The following is a 22712-nucleotide window of genomic DNA, read 5'->3' on the forward strand; positions in this document are numbered from 1 at the left end:
AGATGATTAAAAATCGCATTTTTGTAGATGGATTTCTTCACAATCTTTAAGTAAATTATTAGGGAGGGTGAAAACATGTAACTTGTTAAGTGAATTGGATTTGTTAGAGTAGGGCTCAGCAGGTTAAAAAAATGAATGTGCTCATCTTAGTACCTACGTCATTTCCTAAATAAGCACTTTTGATCCATTGCTATCTTCAGATTTTACAACAAAGAAAAATCTCAACTTATTTGGCAACTTTTTGTTTAACTTTTAAAGAGCACGATGAAATCAACTAGTTAAATATTATGGCTGGCAAGTTCATCTTGATCACTTCAAAAGAATAAAAATCTCTTCAGATTTCAGTATGATTTGATTGCCTACAAGTTTTTGTATGTGTCATGTAAGTATTCACTGACAAAATAGCAGTTGAATTTTGTTAGAATTTCAGAAAGCTGAAGCTAGAAAAAAAAGTTTAGTCACCAGTTTAGCATGTTTATGTGTAATCTGTATTCTGGAGTCAAAGATGAGGCAGACAGCATCTGCCCTCAAAAGTCCTATGATCCAATAGAATGGCATATCCCAAATTTCAGTATTCACCTATAGTTATACCTATTTTCTTTTATGTTAATTTACAAATGAGCTTTGCATTCTAAGTCTCTATATTGGAGAGGCTTAAAGGATGATAAATTGATTGGGAGTAGGGGAAATGGGGAGCTATGTTTGCATAGCAGTCTATATATGATTTCTTATCAAAGGATAGAATGGTGGTTATAATTGAGATTAACTGGGGTATTATGGGGTCAAAGCTCCCTCAAATCCCTCCATGGTTGCTAGTAGTATTCCCAAGCAATATTTGTAAAATTACCCAAATAATATACTAGTGATATATTTTAATAGTCATTAAATAAAAATTGCCTATAATCTTGCCTTGCATCAGGAGTTATCCATAGCATGCTTTAGAAGCTACTACTGTAAAACAATTAAGGTATATACAGAAATAACTGAAGAGAGAGTCTAACAGTTAGTAATTGCTATGAGAAAAGTACAAATAGACCACAAAGAGATTCAAGAAGGGAGAAACAGCTTTCAGGAGCAAAGCATGTACTTAATACCATACACACACTTACGTTGAACAAATATGACAAAGGGTTTTGGCGAACTCTGCTTTCATAAACCGTGTTGAAAGACATTATCAACATTTCCCCATCTACCTTGTTTTATCCTGTGGAACATCTGCTTCTTTAAAAAGAAGTTACATACCAGCTCTTCAAATAGAAATTGAAAATCATTTTTCTTTCAGGAGGAAGAAGGATGGGAAAAAAAATATGCCTTCTGTGATTTTACTAAAAATTTCACTGCTAATTAAAACCATAAATTTAGTACGAGTGGAAAGCAAAAAGTGCAGGTAGCAAATGGAGATTTCTTGGACAAAAACCATGCTCCTCTGTGAATTTAGATTAGCAATGCTGTGTTATTGGCTGACTTTTGAACATTCCATTCTTTTTGAAACAGCGAAGAAGACTATATGTCCTACAGAAATCCGATTAGGCCTGATGAAAGAGAGGCCATGAAATGCTTCTGTTGTCCACACAGACACAGAGAAAATGTGTCAAATTCAGCTTTGAATTGAATTCTAAGTATAAACTGTTCGATGAGGCTTTGTCCGGTTAACTTAGTCAGCCTAGTACAATATTACATTACGTTCTCAGTAATTGTGGACATTGGTCCTGCTGAAAATCTCGATAGGTTTCTAGAAATCTGATCACTTTTGTTCTGGTGATCGCCATGAGAGCAAGCAAGCAGCCGGAGACGGCTGTAGTCTAGATGGAAAGAGAACCTGATTTGTATGCTTCCTGCTGACCCTTCCCTCCACCAGCGGTGTGTTTCTGCCGGATGCCTCACTGTCTTCCCACATCAGCAACAACATGAGAGGAGCCAGTTGCCAACGTGGTTCTGCTATTCAGTTATTTGTCAGTAGTAATACAGTCGGGGTTCCACACCTGTGATGCTAACAGTGGCTCTCTTCCAAAGAGATGCGGATAAAACACTCCCCTGGACTCTGTCATCACAAACCTCTTTTTAAAAGACTTTGGAACATTGTTCTTTCCACTGAATTCCTATTACAGTCTGTTGAAGCCTCTGTAACAGCATCGATCCCTTTTTCTTTTGCACTGCAGTGGTTTATGTGGAGGCTTTGAATTCCTAAGGATTCGTAATGATTTTTTTTTCTTATTATGCCATTCTCTTAGAATTTTATATTTAAACAACAACAAACACAAATATCCTACAATTAGAATGGAAACTCCAAAAAGGCAGGGATCCCTGTCTATTTTGTTCAATGACACGAGTCCCATGCAGCTGGTAAACTTCTGGCACATAGCTGACACTCAATGAATATTTGTTGAATGAATGAATAAGTATTATGACTTTCCAAAGAAAATACTGTTTGAGCAGTATTGATTTGATTGGTAAATAAAGAAGAGGAAATATTTTACAGATGTGCAAAGGAAGGAAGACAAGATTGGTAATTTCTTTTTTCTTTAGACCTAGAGTTGGCAAATTTTTTCCACGGAGGGCCAAAGAGTAAATGTAGTAGGCTTTTGAACCATACAGTTTCTGTTGCAACTACTCAACTATATTGCTAAGTATGAAAGCAGCCATACACAATATGGAAATAAATGAGTGTGGCTATATTCCAATAAAACTTTATTTACAAAAGTAGTTGGCAGGCAAGAATTGGCACATGGATGGTGGCCTGCTGACTCCTGCTCTAATCCATAAAGATTAGGACAAATTGATAACTATTCCCTCCTAGAAGACCATGCCTTCTGCTTCTTTATATGTCCCACATCTCCGCCTCTAACAGGTACAGTGCTTTGCTATATGGTAGCTGCACAGTATATGTTTGTTGAATTAAACTAAATCCTACAGTAACTGATTTCTTAGAATCACAGTTTTCAGTAGAACCAATAAATTCAAGTCCCTGTAATGTGCCTTTTCTTTGAACTCTGTTCTAGCAAAACATGTGGGAAGCTAATAACTTGAAATAACATCTAATGAAAGTGGGGCACCTCCTCTCTTGATAGAAAGAATCCCAATGCCTCTTATTTGAAGCATTTTCTTCAGTATGCCAATAATTAACCAGAGGTAGCTTTTCTGATTATCCATGAAACCAAGACATGGTTAACAACTTTGTCACTGCCCATCTGAGCTCATGAGCTTCCTCTGAAACTGCCTCCTCTCTCAAGTCTTTTCAAATAAATGATCTGCATAAAAAGAATAGAAGCAAACAATCATTTATATCTACAACTGTGCTCCCACATTTTCCTCTCTAATGATTACAAAAAATGTGATATTATCATGAGCTTTGTGTTAGAAAGCTGCTTTATTCCAGGCAAGACACATGCCACATATGGTGACTGTCTATGTATGCATCACTGAAATGGATCAATATTTTTTAAATGTTTAAGTAGTATTCACGTGGAACAATGTCATCTTCAAATGTGCTTTGTGGCCCTTTCCTTTACTTGCACTACCTATCTGCAAAACTTATTTCTCATTTTGCTAAGTGTTGGCCTCACTTACAAACCAGGTCTGATTTCCTCTTTAGCTATAAATGTAATTTTAAAGAGAACTCCAATGAGATTACTTGCTGAGCATGTTAAAACATTCATAGCTTTGCCATATGCTGTTATGGAAATTGCACTGATTTATATCAATTTGGGTGCGACTGGATAATATCAATTCACCTGATATCAAATCTTGCTGTATTGGGAAATGTTTTAAATGTTTCATTTGCATCTAGACCTCTGTTGAACTAGGAGGCATATAATGTGTTTATGCATTTTGGGAGACAACAGACTTTTACATATTAAAAATATAGTCCTACATTTGGTGACTTCTAGAAAAATTAAGGCATATAAGGTCCAAATTTACACTGTAAAATCCCAGTAGTCATGTCCAGGTAGATTTAGGTTTTAATCTTGATTCAACCATTTAATTGGTCTATAACTTTGCTTTCTTCAATGGTAAAAGAGGAAAAATATGGTGCCGACTTGATAGGGTTGCTGGGAAGATTAAATGGGATAATTAATATGAAGCCTGCAACACCTATGAAAAGAGCAATTTCATGTGACTGGCTCAATAATGAGTAGTTATTATTAGCTATTGTTGTCTAGACCTTGTATTTCTGTTTAAGGTTAGCAGCATCCGTGTAAGTGGTGGAGAAATACTTGAGCATACAGACCTGATGAGAATGATGAAAGATGATTTAGCAAACTTAAAATCTGCTATACAAAACAACAAAGTCTCTTCTATAATCCATAATAGCAATCTATAAAAAACAAAAGTAAAAAAAAGCACAAAGCCACAGGATGCCCTCTTCACAATAAGAGTATCAGTTATGTGACATAACTGTGTTAAGCTTTTGTTTGGGATGGGAAAGTGGAATGCTCACACTAGGGAGGACTTAGGAAAACAAACACTGACTGTCCTTATATACACTGAGCATTCTGTTCAATTATATTCAGAGGAGGGAGAAATAATTATATTTGGCTGTAATAAGTGAATATATGCAGTGTAATGAATATTCATACATACTGAAGTTTGTAAGAATATAAAAAAGCCAGAAGAGACTTTAGCTTTTTTCCCCCCTAAACTGACTTAGAGTGTACATTCAAATATATATGGATTCTCTCTAGGTCAGTCAGTGTTCTCAATGCAGGTCAACTGTGCCCTCAAGGGGACATCTGGGGACATTTATTGATGCCAACTTGGGATGGGGCTGCTACTGGCATCAAGTGAGTAGACTCTAGGGAGACTGCTAAATATCCTACAATGCATAGGAAAGCCTCAACAACAAAGAATTATCTGGCCCAAATGTAAATGCCAAGGTCAAGAAGCCCTACTCTGGGCTGATAACTGTTCATGGTCAAATGGAGTTTAAAAGCATCCTCACCCAAGTGGATCATGGAGAGACTAGGGAATGGTGGGCTTTTTGTCAATATGGTCAAATCCTCCCCATTGTCCTATGTTGGTTCCATCTTAATGAACCATAAGCTGAAGTAGTATTGTGGAGTTCATATCCTCAGGAAAAAAATGATTCTAAATGTCAAGACCATAGTTTACAAAGTACTATATGTCATTTTACCTACTGGGGACTTTGGCTCCAAGAGTAGCTGGACTTACTCATAGAGAAAGGCAAACATTCACAATAAGCCTATAAGCACCCAAGAGACCAGGGGTTTCCTGGTTCAAGATTTTTTAAGCAACATTAGTTCCCATGGACAAAAAACATACTAACCAACAAGAGCATAAACTTAAAGATTAGTTCCTAGGTAAAAACTTAGAGGCACTATCTTTGGATTTCTATTCTCTTCTCCCACAAAATTGGAAATCTATTTCATGTATCCAAGAATATTGTTTTCTTTCACAAGCACTGTTATATGAACCCTGCAGGGGCTAGGCAGAAGGTATAGCCACAAACACGGATGATGCTCAAAGACTGGAAACATATGGGAAGGACATTACTTTGAAGCTTTTGATTCTGGACTTGAAGTCACCTCGGCGCTGCTGAAGACACTCTCCGGAAACTCTGTATTTGGAATATCTCTCATCAGTTCTCTCGGAGAAACTGTGGGAATCCTGGAAAAACAACGAAGTGTCTTAAACTGATTGATGAAAAAAACTGGTACTTGAAATCAGAATAAAAAACTATTGATATGTAGATAATAAGTAACTATAGTTACTGAGAGAGATATTTAGGGGAATCATAGGTCCCTAAGGATAAAGAAGAAAATGGTCACTTTGGATGCTACCATAAAATTAAAATAGGGTCCCACACTGGTTATTTACATTCTTTTTTACAACTAGTCCCTATGCCAGTCTGAAATGACTGACACCTTCTTGTTGAAGGGGAAAAGGTTCAAGGAACAGTAAGTTGTACAAAGATGGTCTTAACAACATCATATCAGTTTTAGATATGCATACTCTCCCTTGTAGTAGTATTTGACATCAAAATAGTCTCTTTGTTCAGAAAAATAAAGTTTATTTCCTTTAAAGCTAGAGCCCATTCTCTTCACTAATTCTTAAATAACATTTTATTTTTGAATTATTATATCACATACATTTTTAAATTTAAGGATATCTCAGCTGACCTGAAAAGTATAAAAAAAAGATTCAGGGAATAAAGAAATTAAGAAAACAAAAATTTTCAGGGCCAGTCTTCTTTCCTCCCTTTCTCCCTCCCTTACTCCTTCTCTTCCCTCCTCTTCCTTCCTTCCTGCCTTCCTTCCTTCCTTCCTTTCTTTCTTTTTCTTTCCTTTTCTTTCTTTCTTTTCTCCCTCCTTCCCCCCTTCCTTCTCCCTCCCTCCCTCCCTGCCTCCATTCCTTCCTTCCTTCTTCTTCATTTTGGAGGAAGAATATAGAACATAGCAAAGAGTCACTCCAGCTATTTATTCAGGCATTTCTATTATGAACTAGAAAGAAATGAGAATAAAATGAGGGTGACTGATTTTTGTATGTAAGAAAAATCATCTATGGACTTTATTTTAGTTCCTTGGTCCCAAGAAACTTGAAGGTTCAAATTAGAAGGAGTATTAGAATTCCAAAGTTATTAAATATATATAATATATAAATACATATATATTTTAAAACTATAAGCCCAGGGAAGTTAAGAATGAATTGCCTAAGTTTAGGCAATTTGTTGTGCATTGGGCTTGGAATCCAATGCTATTCCCTTTCTACCATAACAAATATGTAATGTTTATATATGGGATTGTAGAACTGAAACATTTCTTTTAAACAAGGTTAAAAAAGGAGAGAGAGGGAGAGGGGTCATGGAAGGAGGAAAAGAGGGAGGAGAGAAAGGGGAGAAGGGAAGAGAGAGACTATGACATGTTTAAAGAAGAATAAAGTCAGGACGATTTAAATAGGACGAGGTTCATTTTCACACTTAGAGTCATAGGCTGTAGCACTATCAAAACAATAGCTAGTGATGCCAGTTTGAGTGCAAACCACAGAGATAACACTACTCAATTCCCTCATTTTATGGATGAGGAAATATCCCCAGAGATATTAAGTGATTTTTTCTGGTGCATGAACTTGGACCAGAACTTAGGTCTTTGGATTCTTGGTCACAGTACACTGAGTGTCATAAAGTTTTAGGGGTGTAAAAAATATAATCTACACCGAACAATCTAAAGGCTTTATGTGTTTTTATTTAAAACTATGGCTAGCTGTTTTCACTAAATTGATTAAATGAGCTCTTTTTAATTATATAGATGGCTTTAGAGTACATATAGAATGGGTTTCAAGTTAGAGACAGAAGGTTTCATTGTTAACACACAGAATTGGATCCCCATATCAACTAATTTACTTACTCCAAGCTTCAGTTTTCTCAGCTGTAAGATGGGGGAAAGAGTGTCCATCTATAGGCTACCTCTGAGGATTTAAAAAATGTAAAGTACTTACTATGCCTGTCACATAGCAGTGCATAACACTTGCTAATGAACTCCTTTCCATTTTAAGGCTAAAGGTGTCGATTTTAGTGACTAATACTGGAAAGTACAATTCTAATCTTTGAAAAATATTTTCCAGAACAATTTCACTAAGGCATCTTCATTTGTGAGTGTGTGTGTATGTGTATATGTGTGTGTGTATGTATGTATGTGTGTATGTATGTGTGTATGTATGTATGTATACACTAGAGTTGTAAATAATCATTAGCCCATGTGAAGAAAATAATAATAAAAAACCTTTTGGTAATAATGGAGAATAGAATTTTCAAATTGCATCTATGAATATTCTGTTCAATACAGACCACTGTGGGAAAGGCGAGCTTTCACTAAAGGTTAAACTTTATATTTTTATGCTTGTATAAGGCCGGCATCTGTTTCTCAGTGACAAATGCCTTTTTCCAATACTTTCTCTTGTCTGCCCTACATTTACTTAGATGACTTCGGCTAACTACAGAGAAAAAGGTGGAAAGGATATGGGTGTAACATATGGCCTGCTATCCACATTGGGCAATATAAAGGAGAGGAGAAACCATATCTTCTTGGACACCGGTTTCATTATTCTTTGATAGGGATTTAGACTGTACGTATATAATTGAGTCATGGGAAAGAATCAAAACTTTAGTAAAATATACTAGAAACCCTTGGTTTTGTTCTATTTGCAATAGTCTGGATTTCTGAATCCCTTCAAAAATGTTTAGATACTGAACTACCAAAATATGCTTAATGAAAGGTAATTTTAAGATAGTGTAGACCTTGTAAGCCTCATCAAATCAGTGCTTCCAAAAAATCAACATGGCATAATCAGGCTGTATTTCTTACTCATTATATCCTCAAATAATAAGTTAGATTATAACAGAATATAACATAAAATATAACATAAGTCATATTTTAAGTCAATGTGAAAAAAGAGGTTAAATGTTTTTCAAAAGAACTCTCACTATTGTTAGCTTCGGTCATAAAGGGTCAAGAAATTATAAACCAGTAAAACTGTCCATTTCATAAACATCCCTAGGGTGATATGCGAAGAGGTTCTCTGGCCTGGACCTTGTCTGGCAGGACTAGGTAGCAGCTTATTTGCTTTTCATCTCTCCTCTATGAGGAACTTTAAAACATTACAACAGGTAAATCCACATATGTAATTAATTGGGTTGTTAATCAAATGCTCTGCAGTTAGATTTCTATCAACAAATGGCATGGGATATAAAATCCAAAACTCTATGTGGACTTCATTTTATATATCATAGTACAAGGATGCCCTGTGCACTATCATATCTCTAAAACAAACAGCACTCTGAAAATTTGTAATTAAAAAAATAAGATAATTCATAAATTAAAATTGTTTATCAAAATAATTATCTACTGTCAATGTAATGTGTAACCTCTTCTAATTCTTAGATATTTCTAAATTATAGTTAAAGCTGTAGGGGGCCAACTAAGCTCCCAGTAGTAGGGTAAAAGTCTCTATTTTCCTATATTATGCTAATATATAAATTCCATTATTTTCTACCTGACTTCACAAATGTCAATCAACTCTGATAAGATAGAGTGTTAAAAGTCCCCAATGTTTTTTGGCCTTTCCTCTCTCTCGACAATTTTCTTTGCACGTCAGGAGGATGTCAAGATAAAAATACTGAAAGAGGCAAGCCAAATCTTTCTCACTCTGAAGTCTTTGAAATCTTCTAGTAGGCTCAGTTTCTCAGGCACAGACTCCAGATGGTCCAAGGCCACTCGGGTACTCTGGAAAAGAAAACATAAGGAAACCAAACATTATGAAAAATTTATTAATACTCTCAGAACTCAGCTACTAAAAACCAGTTGTACCATTGGTATAAGCAGTTCAAGCTGTAGATTTAGAGAATCAAATAAGAACAGATATAATAGTTATTTCTAGGATAAATATATCTTTTCAAATCAGAAGAATAATTTCCTTTTTATAAAGTATATGAGGTGCATTTGCAAGACTGACTCAGATATTAAAATTCTTTCTGGATAATTGCTCTCAACTGTTATGCTATGAAACTTTATCTATAGAGCATTTCACATTAATATTAATTTGCAAATCTGCCTCAGTGAACATTAGAAATAAACCACAAGGTAATACTGAAAAATAGATGAATTTGCAGTTACTTATCTAAAAAATGTATTAGAGATCCTTACATGGTGCCATTATAAAGAAGAAAAGAGTTCTCAACAATTATTTCAGTTAAAAAGGAAAAGAGAAGAGATTTTCAAAAGACTTGGGAGAAATCTCTGAAATTAAATATTTGCTGTTACATTTATTTTCTCTAGAATAATGGCAAGATCAGGTGGTAGAGGCAAAAGTGAAATTCCGAAATCCTGTCTATTAACCCCTGTGGCTTTTGCACCTACAGGTGTGTTTGGATATCTGCTGAAAAGGGCAAGGAATAAGCCAGCAATTTTACTATTCCAAAATCTTCAACACACACCAAACTGTATGGAGTTGAACAGTTTGTACTGGTCCATAGTATATTTTTCTTCAGTTGTCCCTTTGTTTCAGACTACAGAAAAATCGATAATATATTACAACAACATAAGTAACAGCAATTAGGAATTAGAAAGGGGTTTCACTGCAATTCATAGATTCCTGTTTCTTGCAGAGAAAACTTCATAGATTTAACCATAGGTATATTTTAGTGCATATACGTTTTGTAAAAATGCACGTGTTTATTTTCCTATTAACATAAAAGCACTGCCATGTTGTTATAGTGTTATTGAAACTATGTTTTGAGGTCTAGACAATAACATTAAAGAAGATACTGTCTATATTTTTATTTTAAAATAAGTGTGTACATTTTGGCACTATACAGATATTAAATAAATAAGACTATGAAGCAGTTTATTTAGGTTCAAAAATGCAATTCTGTTTCAGTTGGAAAGGGATCCACTGCAAAACTTTCTTGACAAATGGCTGAAAGATGGTAAAAGGACCTGAGTAAACAAGTTTCAAGGAGAGGAAGGGTGAGATCATAAAAAGGATAGACTGTCTGACTTTTTGCTCGTGGTGACTCTATCCAGCACAGCTGTATTGGCTTCATAGGCCCCTCTTTTCATCCAAACTGTATAAGACACTCGTTGGAACCAAACTGAACAGTAGCGGAGAACATGCTGGCAAAGTCATTCCTTTGCTGCACATCCTTCAAAGAGCCCCAGTGCTTAAAGTTGTGTGGATTTCTTAGAATATCAGAAGAATCGTCTATTTCTAGATTGTGCACTTTTTAAGAGAGGTCTAAAGATCAGACACCAACTTGCAAATGTTTATGTGTATCTTGGGGTGAGAGGGTGCATAAGGCTCATTAAATATAAACACCCATTAATGTGGCAATATGACATTAGTGACTGTATTTGAGCTAAATGCAGAACAATTTTTGTCAATGACAAATTCTATTTTTCTTTATATAACATCATTCTAGTCAAAAGTGGTAGAAGATCTCCTTTCAAATGTATAAAATTTGAGAACGGATAGCATATCTTCATTGGAAAACTTGGATAAAGAGGCTTTCTAGGTATTTTCCAACTCTCATTCACAATAATTTTTCTAAGTAAAGCACTACATGAAATCTATAGAATCTGCCATTCCTGATTATTACATTCTTATTTTTAGACGTAACCAAATTGTAAGTTATAGTTGACCCATGACTTTAGTAGTAGCTTAACTTGGGGATTTTATTCAATAATAGCAAGGATGAGTTGAAGGAGAAAGGAAGACAGAGGGAATAAAGAAACTTATCTCTTCTCCATGAGATAGTTGAGATTCCCTCTTTAACTATCTTTCTTGCCACTCCTTAACACAAAGAAAAGTAACATGCAAAGACAAATGAGGACTGGCTTAACATTCTCTATATGCTGAACAATAAATTAGACCTCTATGACTAGTCTACAAAGAGGAGGATCTTGAGAGCCACAATCTAATTTCTGTGAAATCACTTTATTTCCTAAAATTAAAAATATAAGTCTATGGCCATGCCACCCTTAACAAGCCCGATCCTGTCTGATTTTAGAAGCAAAGCATGGTCAAGCCTGGTTAGTACCTGGATGGGAGACCACCTAGGAATACCAGGTGCTGTAGGCATTTAAAAAAATAAAAATGAAAAATGAAACATACTCACAGAGGGAAGAAAATGGGAAAACAGTATAAGTAAGGGTCTCCTGGAAGAGATTGAGTTTAGCAATTTCTGCTAAGGTGGCAGGTAAAGCAACTATGAGTCTGGATTTACTGGTCCCACACATGTTTCAGGTCCTTCAAGGAAGCTGCTTATGCCATCGCTGATTCTGTCAGGTAAGCTCTCCTACTGCACCATGAGTCTTTCCTTTGCCACACTTATCAGAGTACGAACGTTATGTTTGTTTAATTATTTCATTACTGTTTGTGTTGATACTGGGTGGTAAGAATCACGAGGGTAAGAAAGTCCGTCTTTGCTCACCACTGTCCCCCAGCACTCTACCTAGTGCCTCCATGGAAGAGCTATTGCTTCTTGAATGAACAAATAAATCTTATTCAATGAAGATAAGGTTTGCATTCATTTATTCAATCTACAAACATTCACTGAATGCCTACCTTATATGGGACACTGCTGCTAGAGTGAGCTGAGGGAGAGTACAAGATGAGGCCAAAGATGCCTGTGGCAAGATCTTCAAGAGCCTTTCAGGCTACAGTACAGTTTTTGTATTTAATTCTAAATGAGATAGGTCTTTGGGGTGGGGGGCATAGGGGAGTTGAGCAGAGTCATGACACGCTCTCTTTTACACCCCAAAGGAAACTTGTGATACCATTTGCAGATTCCTTGCCACTCATCCTCAAGCAAGAGAAGAACTGGAGATGGGGAGTACTGTAAGAAGGTGAGACAGGTGTCTCACTCCCAGGCTGGAGACCTGCTGAGCAGCAGAAACTCTGAGGCCCACCTCAGGGGTACCATTCAGGTGGAACTCCATGAGAAATCTATTGGGAGAATGTACCGAAGGCCAGTGGTGCCATACCAAAAGTGCTTGATTTACCCCAAATACTCTTCCATCCCAAGAGCATGCATCCTGACCGCAAACTCCTAAAAATGTTTTAACTGTCCACGGAATGATTTCTCTAATAACATTAGAATATTTAAATTGATTAGATAATATTTTTACTTGTGACAGCCTTCTGTTTGAGAATAGGCAGCAAGACAAGGAAAAAGATCACTGATAAGAAATCAAGAGATACAAAGTTGTATCTTAGCTTTGCCATAACCAGTTGTATAAACCTGGGAAAATCATTTAATCCATGTACTTCAGTTTCCAAACCAGGAAAATGGGAAAGTAGGATCTAAAAATCTCTTAAGAGCCCTGCTGGCTCTACTTTTAGTCACTGTAGCTTTAACTTCTTTCCATAATAGGCTTGGGTCTGATTTTTAAGCTTAAGAGATTGGAAAGAGGGTTTTTTAAAAAGTAAAATAAAGAGAAACCATATACGGGATTCTAAGGGTTAATATTTACCCAAGAACACGGATGGGGCGGGAAAACCTTCACTCTTCAATGGCAGAAAGCAAAGCTAATGATTGCATAAGAGAAAAAGGAAGAAAGACATTTTTGTTTTTTTAGGTGTTTGCCCCATCAAATTACCAACTCCAAATATATGTTATTTTGTGTTTTTAGAACATAACTTCCAAAAGCATACAACGAATTTGCTTTATTATAAAATCTTTATAACGGTCCTCAAAAAAATTTTTTTTGAAGATTTTACAGTTTTCCCCTCATCTAAATACTGCTTGCTAAGTAGCTTCTGGTTCTATTACCATGTTATTTCACACTTTTGCTTCTCTTCTCAAGGCTTCCATGCCAGCATGACTTTGCACACGAAAGTCCATCTGTCTAGAATGTTCTCTACGCACTGCTTAAATTAGGTCACTGACACTCCTCCCGTGAGACTTGGTTTGGTCACTACTACTATGTCCCCTAACACAACAGTTAAAAGCACGGGCTCTTGAGCCAATCAATCTGAGTTGAAATCCTAAGTTACCTACTGGCTATGTGTCCCTAGAGAAGTTCCTGGAAATCTCTGCAGTGGGATTCAGCTTCTTCATCTATAAATAGGAATGATAATACCCATAAGTGTAGAATTATTGTAAGGATCAAATATATTAATAGATATAAAGTACTTAGAGCAGGATGGGGCACTAGTAAGCACTAATAAACACTAGCTATCGTTATGATGATAATACCTGTTATTATTCAGTGAATGCCTTCCCAGAAGTCTGGGTTAGGTGCCCATCCTCAGTGCCTCCCACGCATACGCATGTCTCCTGTTATGTGTCTAAACATTTCCTAACTGTGTGTGTATGTGTCCCTTTGAGTAGATGGCAAATTTCTTAAAAGCAGGAGTATATTCTTCCCTATATTCCCATTGCTGAGTACTTCATATCACACACAATAAATTTTAGTTCTATAAATAAAACCCTCTCAACACAAAGATCCATAAAGTCACATTTAGAACTTAGTAATGTGAATTACAAATTAGTGATGTGAATATAAATTATTTTTAAAGGTAGAGTTTAAAAATTAATTGTTTTTGAGGGGTAGAGAATGTTATTAAACAGATGCAAAATTAAAGAAATAATAACAAACAGAACTGGAAGAAAAATGAGGGATAGTAAAGTTGAGTTAAATGGTCCAGACAGAGATAAAGAGAGGAAGATAAGACTAGCAAGGTGAATAGAAATGCATGATGTGAAGAGTAACCTGCTCCCTCTGGATGAGCTGACAGCGGCTTAGCCATGCTAGGTCACGATGGGGCCACCTCACATAGGGCAGATACTGAGAAATCCTAATCATTTCACGAATATTGCAAAGCCCTTGTCCCTTGCGTCAAGTAGGCAATCACAGCTGCCTCTTCCATATTTATTTAATACGGGACAGGGGGTTTTGAGAGGGAACACTGATAAGGAATGATAATTGTTCTGGCAGAGGTGGGGTCCAGGCTAATTTACTTAAAAGCACCTTGGTGGGGTGAATGTAATTAATCTTCTCTGTTTTCAAAATAAAGGGTTATTTTCTTTTTAAGAGATGTCCTATGTTCTCAAAGAGAATGACAGAACAAATTAATCATTTTCCATTATTCCACACACAGCACTTAGATGTTGAAAGGGCATGTGAACAGTTAATCCCCCTATATGGATGAATTTCTGGTGACAGGCAGATCAGATCTAAATAGAAATCAGCCAAGGTATTTTATTTTTATCATTGTGGCTTTGAGACTTAATTCAAAAATAACTGAGATCAACTCTGCCTATACTTTTAAAGTCTGCTTTCATAATTAATCCTTTTTGAACACTCAGAAACACTCTTTCGGATTTTGTACAAAGCATTCCCCTGGCCGACTGCTGCCAAAGGAATGACTATCTAGAATATTTTAAAGCCATTGAAAATTCAACTGAATTATCTCTTAAGAAATTCCAACTGCCAGGCCATGTTTAGTTCAAAGTACCAATGACTTGAAGTTATGGCAATACATTTTGGTAGATAGCTCACTAAAGGTGAACTCTAAGTATGTTAGAGATACTGTTTTGGTATGTCCTGAATGGCTGAACAGAAGAAGGAACATGTGAATATATATGAAGAAAAGTATATATTTTTAAATAAAGTCAGCCAGTTTCTGAATTTTTAGCTTCTGGCTGTGAAAGATGGACCATGAAAGCCAGTGGGCATAATACAGCTGACAATATTATATTATTCGGTGAGCAGATTCATCTGTCATTTGCCAATTTTTTTCCTGAAACTTCAGTTGCTAGAAAGTGGTTTTTTTTTTTTAATTTCTTTTTCTCTTTTCTAAATGAAAGCCATGCATTCATTCAATTGGACAACAATGAAGCTTTGTTGTCTGGTGGTTAGTATGAAAAGGAGTTGGTCTTGCCAAAACAATTTTGAACTTAGGCTCTCCTTCCCCTGCCCCACCCCATTTTAACATACTCAGTTGAAATGAACAAGTGCTGCAGCCTTCCCCGGCCATGAGGAGGGGGGCGGGGAAGAGGAGGAGGAGCCAGAACCATTGGACATTTAAAGTATGTTAGGAAAACTAGAAAACATGCAATACTATGCAAATTAGGCAGGACTTCACAGTACTATTATGCAGAAACTGGGTAAGACATTCAGTTTTTCCTTCATCCAGTAGGCACTTAGTAAGTACCTGCGATGTGAAAATCAGCCTATAATATCACTATATCAGATTTCATTCTGCTAAAGCTGACCAGATTAGTACAAGCATATTCTTTTGTTACTGAATGAAAATAAATTATTAGGGCAACTGTAAGAAATATGTATATTATACCAAAATGTTTTATTAACTGCCCTTTTCCCCATTTAATTGGGAAATTTTAAGTATAGAGACTATGCCTTCCTGAGTGTTCTTTGAATCTATGGCATTAACACATAACAGCTATTCAAGAAATTTTATTGAATTTGGTGCTACAATTGTTTCTCAGTCATCCAGAAACTATATATGTGCAGCGATATTTTTTAAATTTGCTAATGTTAAAGCTCAGATAATTTACATTTGATTTAGGAATAATCCCATATGCTGTCAAGTGAATATGGGTGGGTCAAGAGTTCTGGAATACACTCTAAATGTAAAAATAAAATCACAACAATGAGATTGAGCTATGTGGGAAAGGTATCCCATATCTTCTTTGTGGACTCTTGCTCTCTACATTTTCTTGGGATATTTGAGGATAGAACATCCATGAGAAATACCATTCAAGAAAATGAAAAATGAAGTATCTTATATTATTTTTCCTGCTCTACCCCCACAACTTCAGTCTGGAGACCGAAGGTGAGAGCTTTGCTCTATATCGTTTCTAAGAAGGTGCAGACATAGGTGCATATCACAAAGTCACACAGAGCACTACTTTAAGGATATATGGTCTTTCCCTCTTAAACTTAGAGGAAATCTGTGTTTCAAAGAAACTTTCAGGCGATGCAAACAAGATGCCTACTGATAATGAAAACTGAGTTTATCAAATTTACTATAATATCACTTGAAGCCAACTGCAATTTGCACACTGTGGGAACCACATAAGATTCATTTATAAAAACAAACAAACAAACAAACAAACAAACGAAGGAACAAAAAGATGGGAATACAGAAGGGCATTTTGCTTCCAGATCCTGGAACGTAGTAATGCATTTTTGTTTAATCTTTAGTATATCAAGTAAATTAGTCGTTACCCCTAACTATTCAGGTTCAATGGATAAAATTTTAAAAAAACATTTTAGTTATTGATTAGAGAAAAATAGAGTAAGAAATACCTTTATTAGAAATTTTAGTAAAAATTTAAGCATATTACATATTATGAAGGCAGGAATGCAATGCAATGCTGAAAAACTGCCATTTACAATTCTGGAAAATACCCATCTTGTAAATACTGATTCCAGATTTCAAATATATTTCTAATGAGTTCTAGCTTATCATTACTTTAGGTTTGCTCTTCTTGCAGTTGTATCTTCAAAACACAATGCATATAAAAATGTGACAGCTCCTAAGTTTTTTGAGTTGATAAGACCATCTGCTTTACTATATAAGTGCAAAGTTTATAATTTTTTAGATTTGTAAGCATCAATTAGAATGGACAATTTAAAGAAAATTTTCATTTCTATACCATCTTTTCCTTCCAATCATATTTTTATACAATCTGCTTTTGAAATTTGCTCATTTAATTTTAGTACATAAACATAACAAAAGATAAAAGAGTACTGTCACACATTCTTTTATCAAAATGGGGTGGTCTAGGTTCTTGTTGCAAAATATTGCATGAGCAAGTTCTTCTTGCATACCTAACTGGATGAAAGTACCGTATTTTCTTTCTGTCCTCAGAAATATATTGTTCATTCATTGATTCTTGAGTTTGCAAAAATTCATTTAGGATATTATCATTCGAAGACTCATAATCTGACTTTTTGCTTATATAATCAATTTCACCATCATCATTACAGGGGCACTGTCTGTCTCTTTACATTCATCTTTCGATTCATCTAATAACTGAAATGTCTTTCTGTCAGTTTCTTTATCTTCGTCATTATAGGAGAAAATGAAAAATTCTAAATTCTCAACGTATGTTCCATAAATGTAATCATAACGAAGATAACAAAACTTCTTGATAAATAATACAGCATTTTGTTGGAAGGTACTTCTCCATGGCATTCCTACATGTCTTGTGATAGTTTAGAAATAGAGACAGTGTCTTCGTCTGGGGCAAAGGCTGGGTAGGATTTTTTTGTCACTCCCTTTATGAGACTGGGGGTTGCACAAGCTCAAGGTTCCTCTCAGCTATAATACAAACTTGCTGCATGTGCAACACCTACCTGAACCTATCTCCACACTGCCCCTGTGGCACTTGAGAGACAACGGGAATCAGTACAAACATGTAGCTCATGGGGCCTGCTATGACATGAGTGATAAAGTTCTTTGCCTTGTGTCTTCTTCCAGCTCTCATGAGAGTGTAGCAGGCTAACTTGGTAACTTACAAGTAGGGTAAAATGTCAGACTATTCAGTTCTTGATATACTTTGGACAACACAATAAGAAAATTGAAATAATTATATAATGATGATGATTTAGTTTATGTATTGCAATGTTCTGTGTGATTCCATTATTCCTCCATTTTCATATTATTTTAGTCTTTTCTAACATAGTTCAAAACAATTGAGGGGTAACAATAATTTCCAGGATGATAAAACAGGAAAATGTTTTAAGACAATAATATCGAGATTCATTATGTATCTTAGATTTAGAACAGGGTTCAATAGACTCATATGGCATTTGTAAGACAGAATGAGTTGTTTTCTATTTTAAAAATGAGGAAAATTTCTCTCTGTTCTTTGGAAGATCTTAAAAAAATAATAAAAGTAAAAATGAAATCAATCCTTACCAAAAAAAATTCAGAAACCAAGACTGGGTCCAACTGACCCTGATGGTATACTGAGGATTAAACCACCCTGAAAAGCTCTTTGCCTTTAATCATCCCCTCTCAGAATCCTTTTTATCCTTTTAGTGCCAAATTTCTCCTCCCTGGGAGCCTTCCTAAGCCATTTCTATGGGGTCTGCTATGAAGTCTGAGAGTTCGTGAAGTACTTCCTACGTGGCCTTGCAAGAGAAGCCATGCTTCACATTCAGTCCTTTGCATGGAGTAGTTACTTGTCATATATTGAATGGAGAAATGATAAAAGGTAATGAGTGTAATGTTACAGGGGTTATCACAAAAGTAGGAAGAGGAGAAACGAGAAAAGAGAGATGAGGGAGACAGGTAGTTCATATAATCTTAGTCAATTTGCCAAAAGTGAACTGCCTAAATAGCCAATTTTTCCAATACAGTATTGACTTACAAAACAACTTGTTTATTTTGTAACTCTTCATACAGTTTTCAAAGATACTGTTTTTGGAAATTGGTCAATTTGTTAAAATCAGAGAATTAATAATTTGCTGAATTCTTGACTAGGCAATATGTCCTCAAAGTTAGGTCTGATAAATTTAAATTTTAGTAGGATGCTAAAATTAAGCACCTTTGGTTCTTGGAAAGTTAAGGAAAATGTTCGAGAAAGAAGCTTACAACTATTGTTTTGACAGATTGGAAAAAAGAAATACTGGGGACAGAGTACATGACTGTATCAGTTGAAAAGGCATGAAATTAATTCAGTGGAAATGAACAGAACTAAATCAAATCGACATGAAAACAGAGTGACACCAAGCTCTTGGGGATGGACAGTCTTAAATGACATACCGCAGATGGCCCAAATCAGTGATTCTCAACCATGACTTCACATTAGAATCACCTCAGAACTTTTAAAAACTATTGGGATTTAGCCCAAAACAACTGAATCTAGGGGTGGGAGGAGCATGTTGAACTAAAATTATTAGGATTATTAAATAAGAACTGTGAATCTAAATTTCTCAGAGCCTAAATCTGAAACAACTGAATTGAACTTTGGAGGTAAATTGTGTCTATAACATAGAGTACCAAGTCATAGCAAAACTAGGACCGAAATTCATTTGTCCTGAGTAATGAACCCAAACTTTCCAGTCTATATACGGCTCCTGTGACTGGTGAAGGTGACACATTCATAATGGCGGGAGAGGGGCATTTTTAAAATTAGAAAAGGACTTTACCAATCACTATCTCATGTAATGTTTTCAGCAAACCTCTGTGACAAGCAGGACGAGTACAGGGCCCATTTCATTGATAAAAGAAATTTGGCTCAGCGAGGTTAAGTGAGTTGTGTATGTAAAAGAACTAGGACTCACAACTGGGTCTTCTAACGCCCAGTCCACCAAATCCTAACTGTTCTCTAAGAAGTCTGGAGATCACATGGCTTTTGCCTCACCCTCTCTCTCAAATCCTACATGTCTGGGAACAAATACACTCTTCTTCAAGAAAAAACTAATGTCTAATGAAGAGCTCTAAGGTATTACAGAGCAAAACAAGTTCTGAGTTAAACACGACAAGAATAAAGAAGAAAACAGGAAGCTCTCTGAAAAGATGCAAATGGAGTACTTCACAGAATCGATGTTTTAAAGTCAGTGAGTCCATATTTAATGTGCTTATCTCGTTATTTGATGACAATGAAACAAACAAGTCAAAGATGTGTTCCACTGGCCTTTGCCATCAATACAAGGAGAGAGTGAGATGCTAGTAGAGAAACATGTTGAAGAAACTCTAGAAAATCATTTATAGAAGACCAGCTATACAAAATAATTAAGAACAGAGCCTACAGAGAATAATGAGGAAAGGGCTATTTTGATGGTTTAGTCTTCTACTCTTTGATGTTTAAATATAATGTAATTGGGGACAATGATAGGGCGAGATCGTTCACTAATGTTAAATAATTAACAGACTATTTGGATATTTATATTAATAGCGCTAATAGTGACAATTTATAGTCTCTCTAGCCTTTCATCTGAGATCAAAGTTTATTAAAAGCCCTAAACAAACTTTATAAACACTGTGTAAGTGGAATTAGAGCTGGTATGCAGATGCACAAAGTAAAAAAGACCAACTAAAGCTTTTAATATTACTGAGCAAGCTCGAGACAAACTAGTAATGCGATCTAGGGGCACGCCAACTCTTCAACTTTCAAAAACTAGATCAAAGTTGCTTTATGAAACTTTATTTACCAATAATTTGAGGGCATATTCTGATGATTCTAAATAGTGTCCAAGAGTGTCAGTGTCCTGTTTATGAGTCTACTTCTTGTCTCACTCAAGGTAAATATAGCATCTGGTTGTTATTTTTCATTCTCTTCACTCTGCACCATTCACCAGACACTTGGAAAGTGTTCCTGACTCATGTCTTCATTACTCCTACCAGTCGCAAGTGGAATATGTGGAATGGGAAGAACACTGTGTCACAAATGAGAACACTTGAATTCTAGTTTGAGTTTTGCCATACTTGGCAATTCATAAACTCCTCTGGCCTCCAGCTTCTCACCCACAGGGTGAAATATTTTGACAATATTCTCTAGGACTTCAAATTGTAACATTACCTAAAATGTGATATCTGTGACAGCAGAGACTTAATCTGCTATATGCCCTAGGACACTATTGAGACATGGTAGGGATTCAACAAGTATCTATTATATAACATTATATGATTAAATCAGGGCAAAGTGTTTGATAGCAACTATTGGGAGGGCAGAAATTTTGTGAAGATCATATTTAATTCCTACTAGACTAATCTGTAGCCTGGTCGAGCTCAATCATTAAAAAAAAATAAATAAGAAAATTAAAATGTAGTAAATTTAAACAACTTTCCAGGGTCATATGCCTGGCTATGATGGAGATATGACTAAATCCTAGCTTTTCCAACTCTTAATCAGATACTATTTTTATCATATCGCCATCTTTTTAAACTAGGCATACAACAATTTTCAGCTGTAAATTGTATGTAATTGGTTAAAATTAGATGTACAAAATGAAAATTGCCCACATCAGCTTTTTATTAAAAGGCTACTTTAACAATACATGTAACATACACCATTCCCACTAACTATATATAAAAATACAAATATTTTGCTCCATAGTTAAGTTAGGATCTTAAAAAACAACTTAATATACCATTACTCTGAGATTTCATCCAGATATGCTCTCTTAAAGTAGACAGAATGTGTTTCTTATAAGTATTACATTTTTCAGAAAGATACTTTCACTGTGTTTTGTAATATACACTCAAATTATCTTCACAATATAAAGCAAGAGTTTTTATCCAGAGAATGCACTGTTGTTGATACCATTTAGAATAGGACTATAAAACACATTATTATCAAGGCAGTTAGGCAGGCATCGAATAAGAAGCTGTCAGTCTGACCTCCACTTACTGAGCAACTCAATAATCCTAAATTCATCTGCTGGGGAAGCTGCATTCATTACGTAATTTCTCAGTGATACCCTCCCTGTGCCACCATGTTTATGAAAAATTTGATAGGGCTATAAGAAACCATTTTTGCAGGTTTATATATATTACATATATATATAAAATTGGTTATCACCTTTTGCCACAAGGTTGCAACTCTGAATAAAGAGCCTACTGGTTTTAGTAGCATTTTCTTCATTTGACAAAACACAGTGATGTTTTAGAAATTTAACCCTTTGAAGATGACCCCATTATCAGAAAACACACATATTTTAATACTGACTAACACAAAATACAGGCTCTGTGTTTTGGGACAAGGTGGCGAAAGGAGAATGTCTAGATTGTTGCGACCAAGAACCCTCATGAGAGATTCATGAGGATATTTCCGTTTGCCCTCGATGAGAATATACAGAAGGTAGACTAACATTAGAGCAGTGGGAAACTTGGCAGAACGGGCAGGACAGGGTTTGTGCAAAACCTTTTTCCGGTTTCAGTTTGAATGGGTTCCCAGGAAGTGTCAAGTTCGAACAAATCCAAAATTTTACAATGTAGCTCAGCCAAAGCTGCTGAGATTCACCTGATTCTGGGTCAAAACCGTACAGAGCACACTGCGTTTTATTTGGAGCGAAGCCAATTTGACTGAACCTTTCAGGCAATCTCAATGAGAGGCTCGTAGCCTTGGCAAAACCAAAAATGAACCTAATGTGATCTTTGGTTTTGAAACAGTAAGTTCTGGCTTTATAAAGAGATAAAGACAAGTTTTACTTAGCTTTGAGATTCTTACAAATACTTAGAAGAGGCATTGCAAATAATTAACAGTTATTTGGACAGAT

General features: G+C 35.7%; 1 protein-coding gene across 5 annotated transcripts in view; it reads right to left on the bottom strand.

Annotated features, from left to right (window-relative positions):
- The window catches only part of CEP128 (centrosomal protein 128), a 329036-nt gene that overhangs the window by 20582 nt on the left and 285742 nt on the right, over positions 1–22712 (bottom strand). For all 5 annotated transcript variants that reach the window (XM_036218273.1, XM_036218272.1, XM_036218269.1 and 2 more), the window contains 2 exons: positions 9159–9236; positions 5512–5625 (listed from right to left, as the gene is read on the bottom strand). In XM_036218273.1, the coding sequence (XP_036074166.1) occupies positions 5512–5625; positions 9159–9236 (192 nt within the window). The remainder of the gene's footprint in view (positions 1–5511; positions 5626–9158; positions 9237–22712) is intronic.

This window comes from Rousettus aegyptiacus, unplaced genomic scaffold (genome assembly GCF_014176215.1).
Source record: "Rousettus aegyptiacus isolate mRouAeg1 unplaced genomic scaffold, mRouAeg1.p scaffold_m13_p_3, whole genome shotgun sequence".
Lineage (NCBI taxonomy): Eukaryota > Metazoa > Chordata > Mammalia > Chiroptera > Pteropodidae > Rousettus > Rousettus aegyptiacus.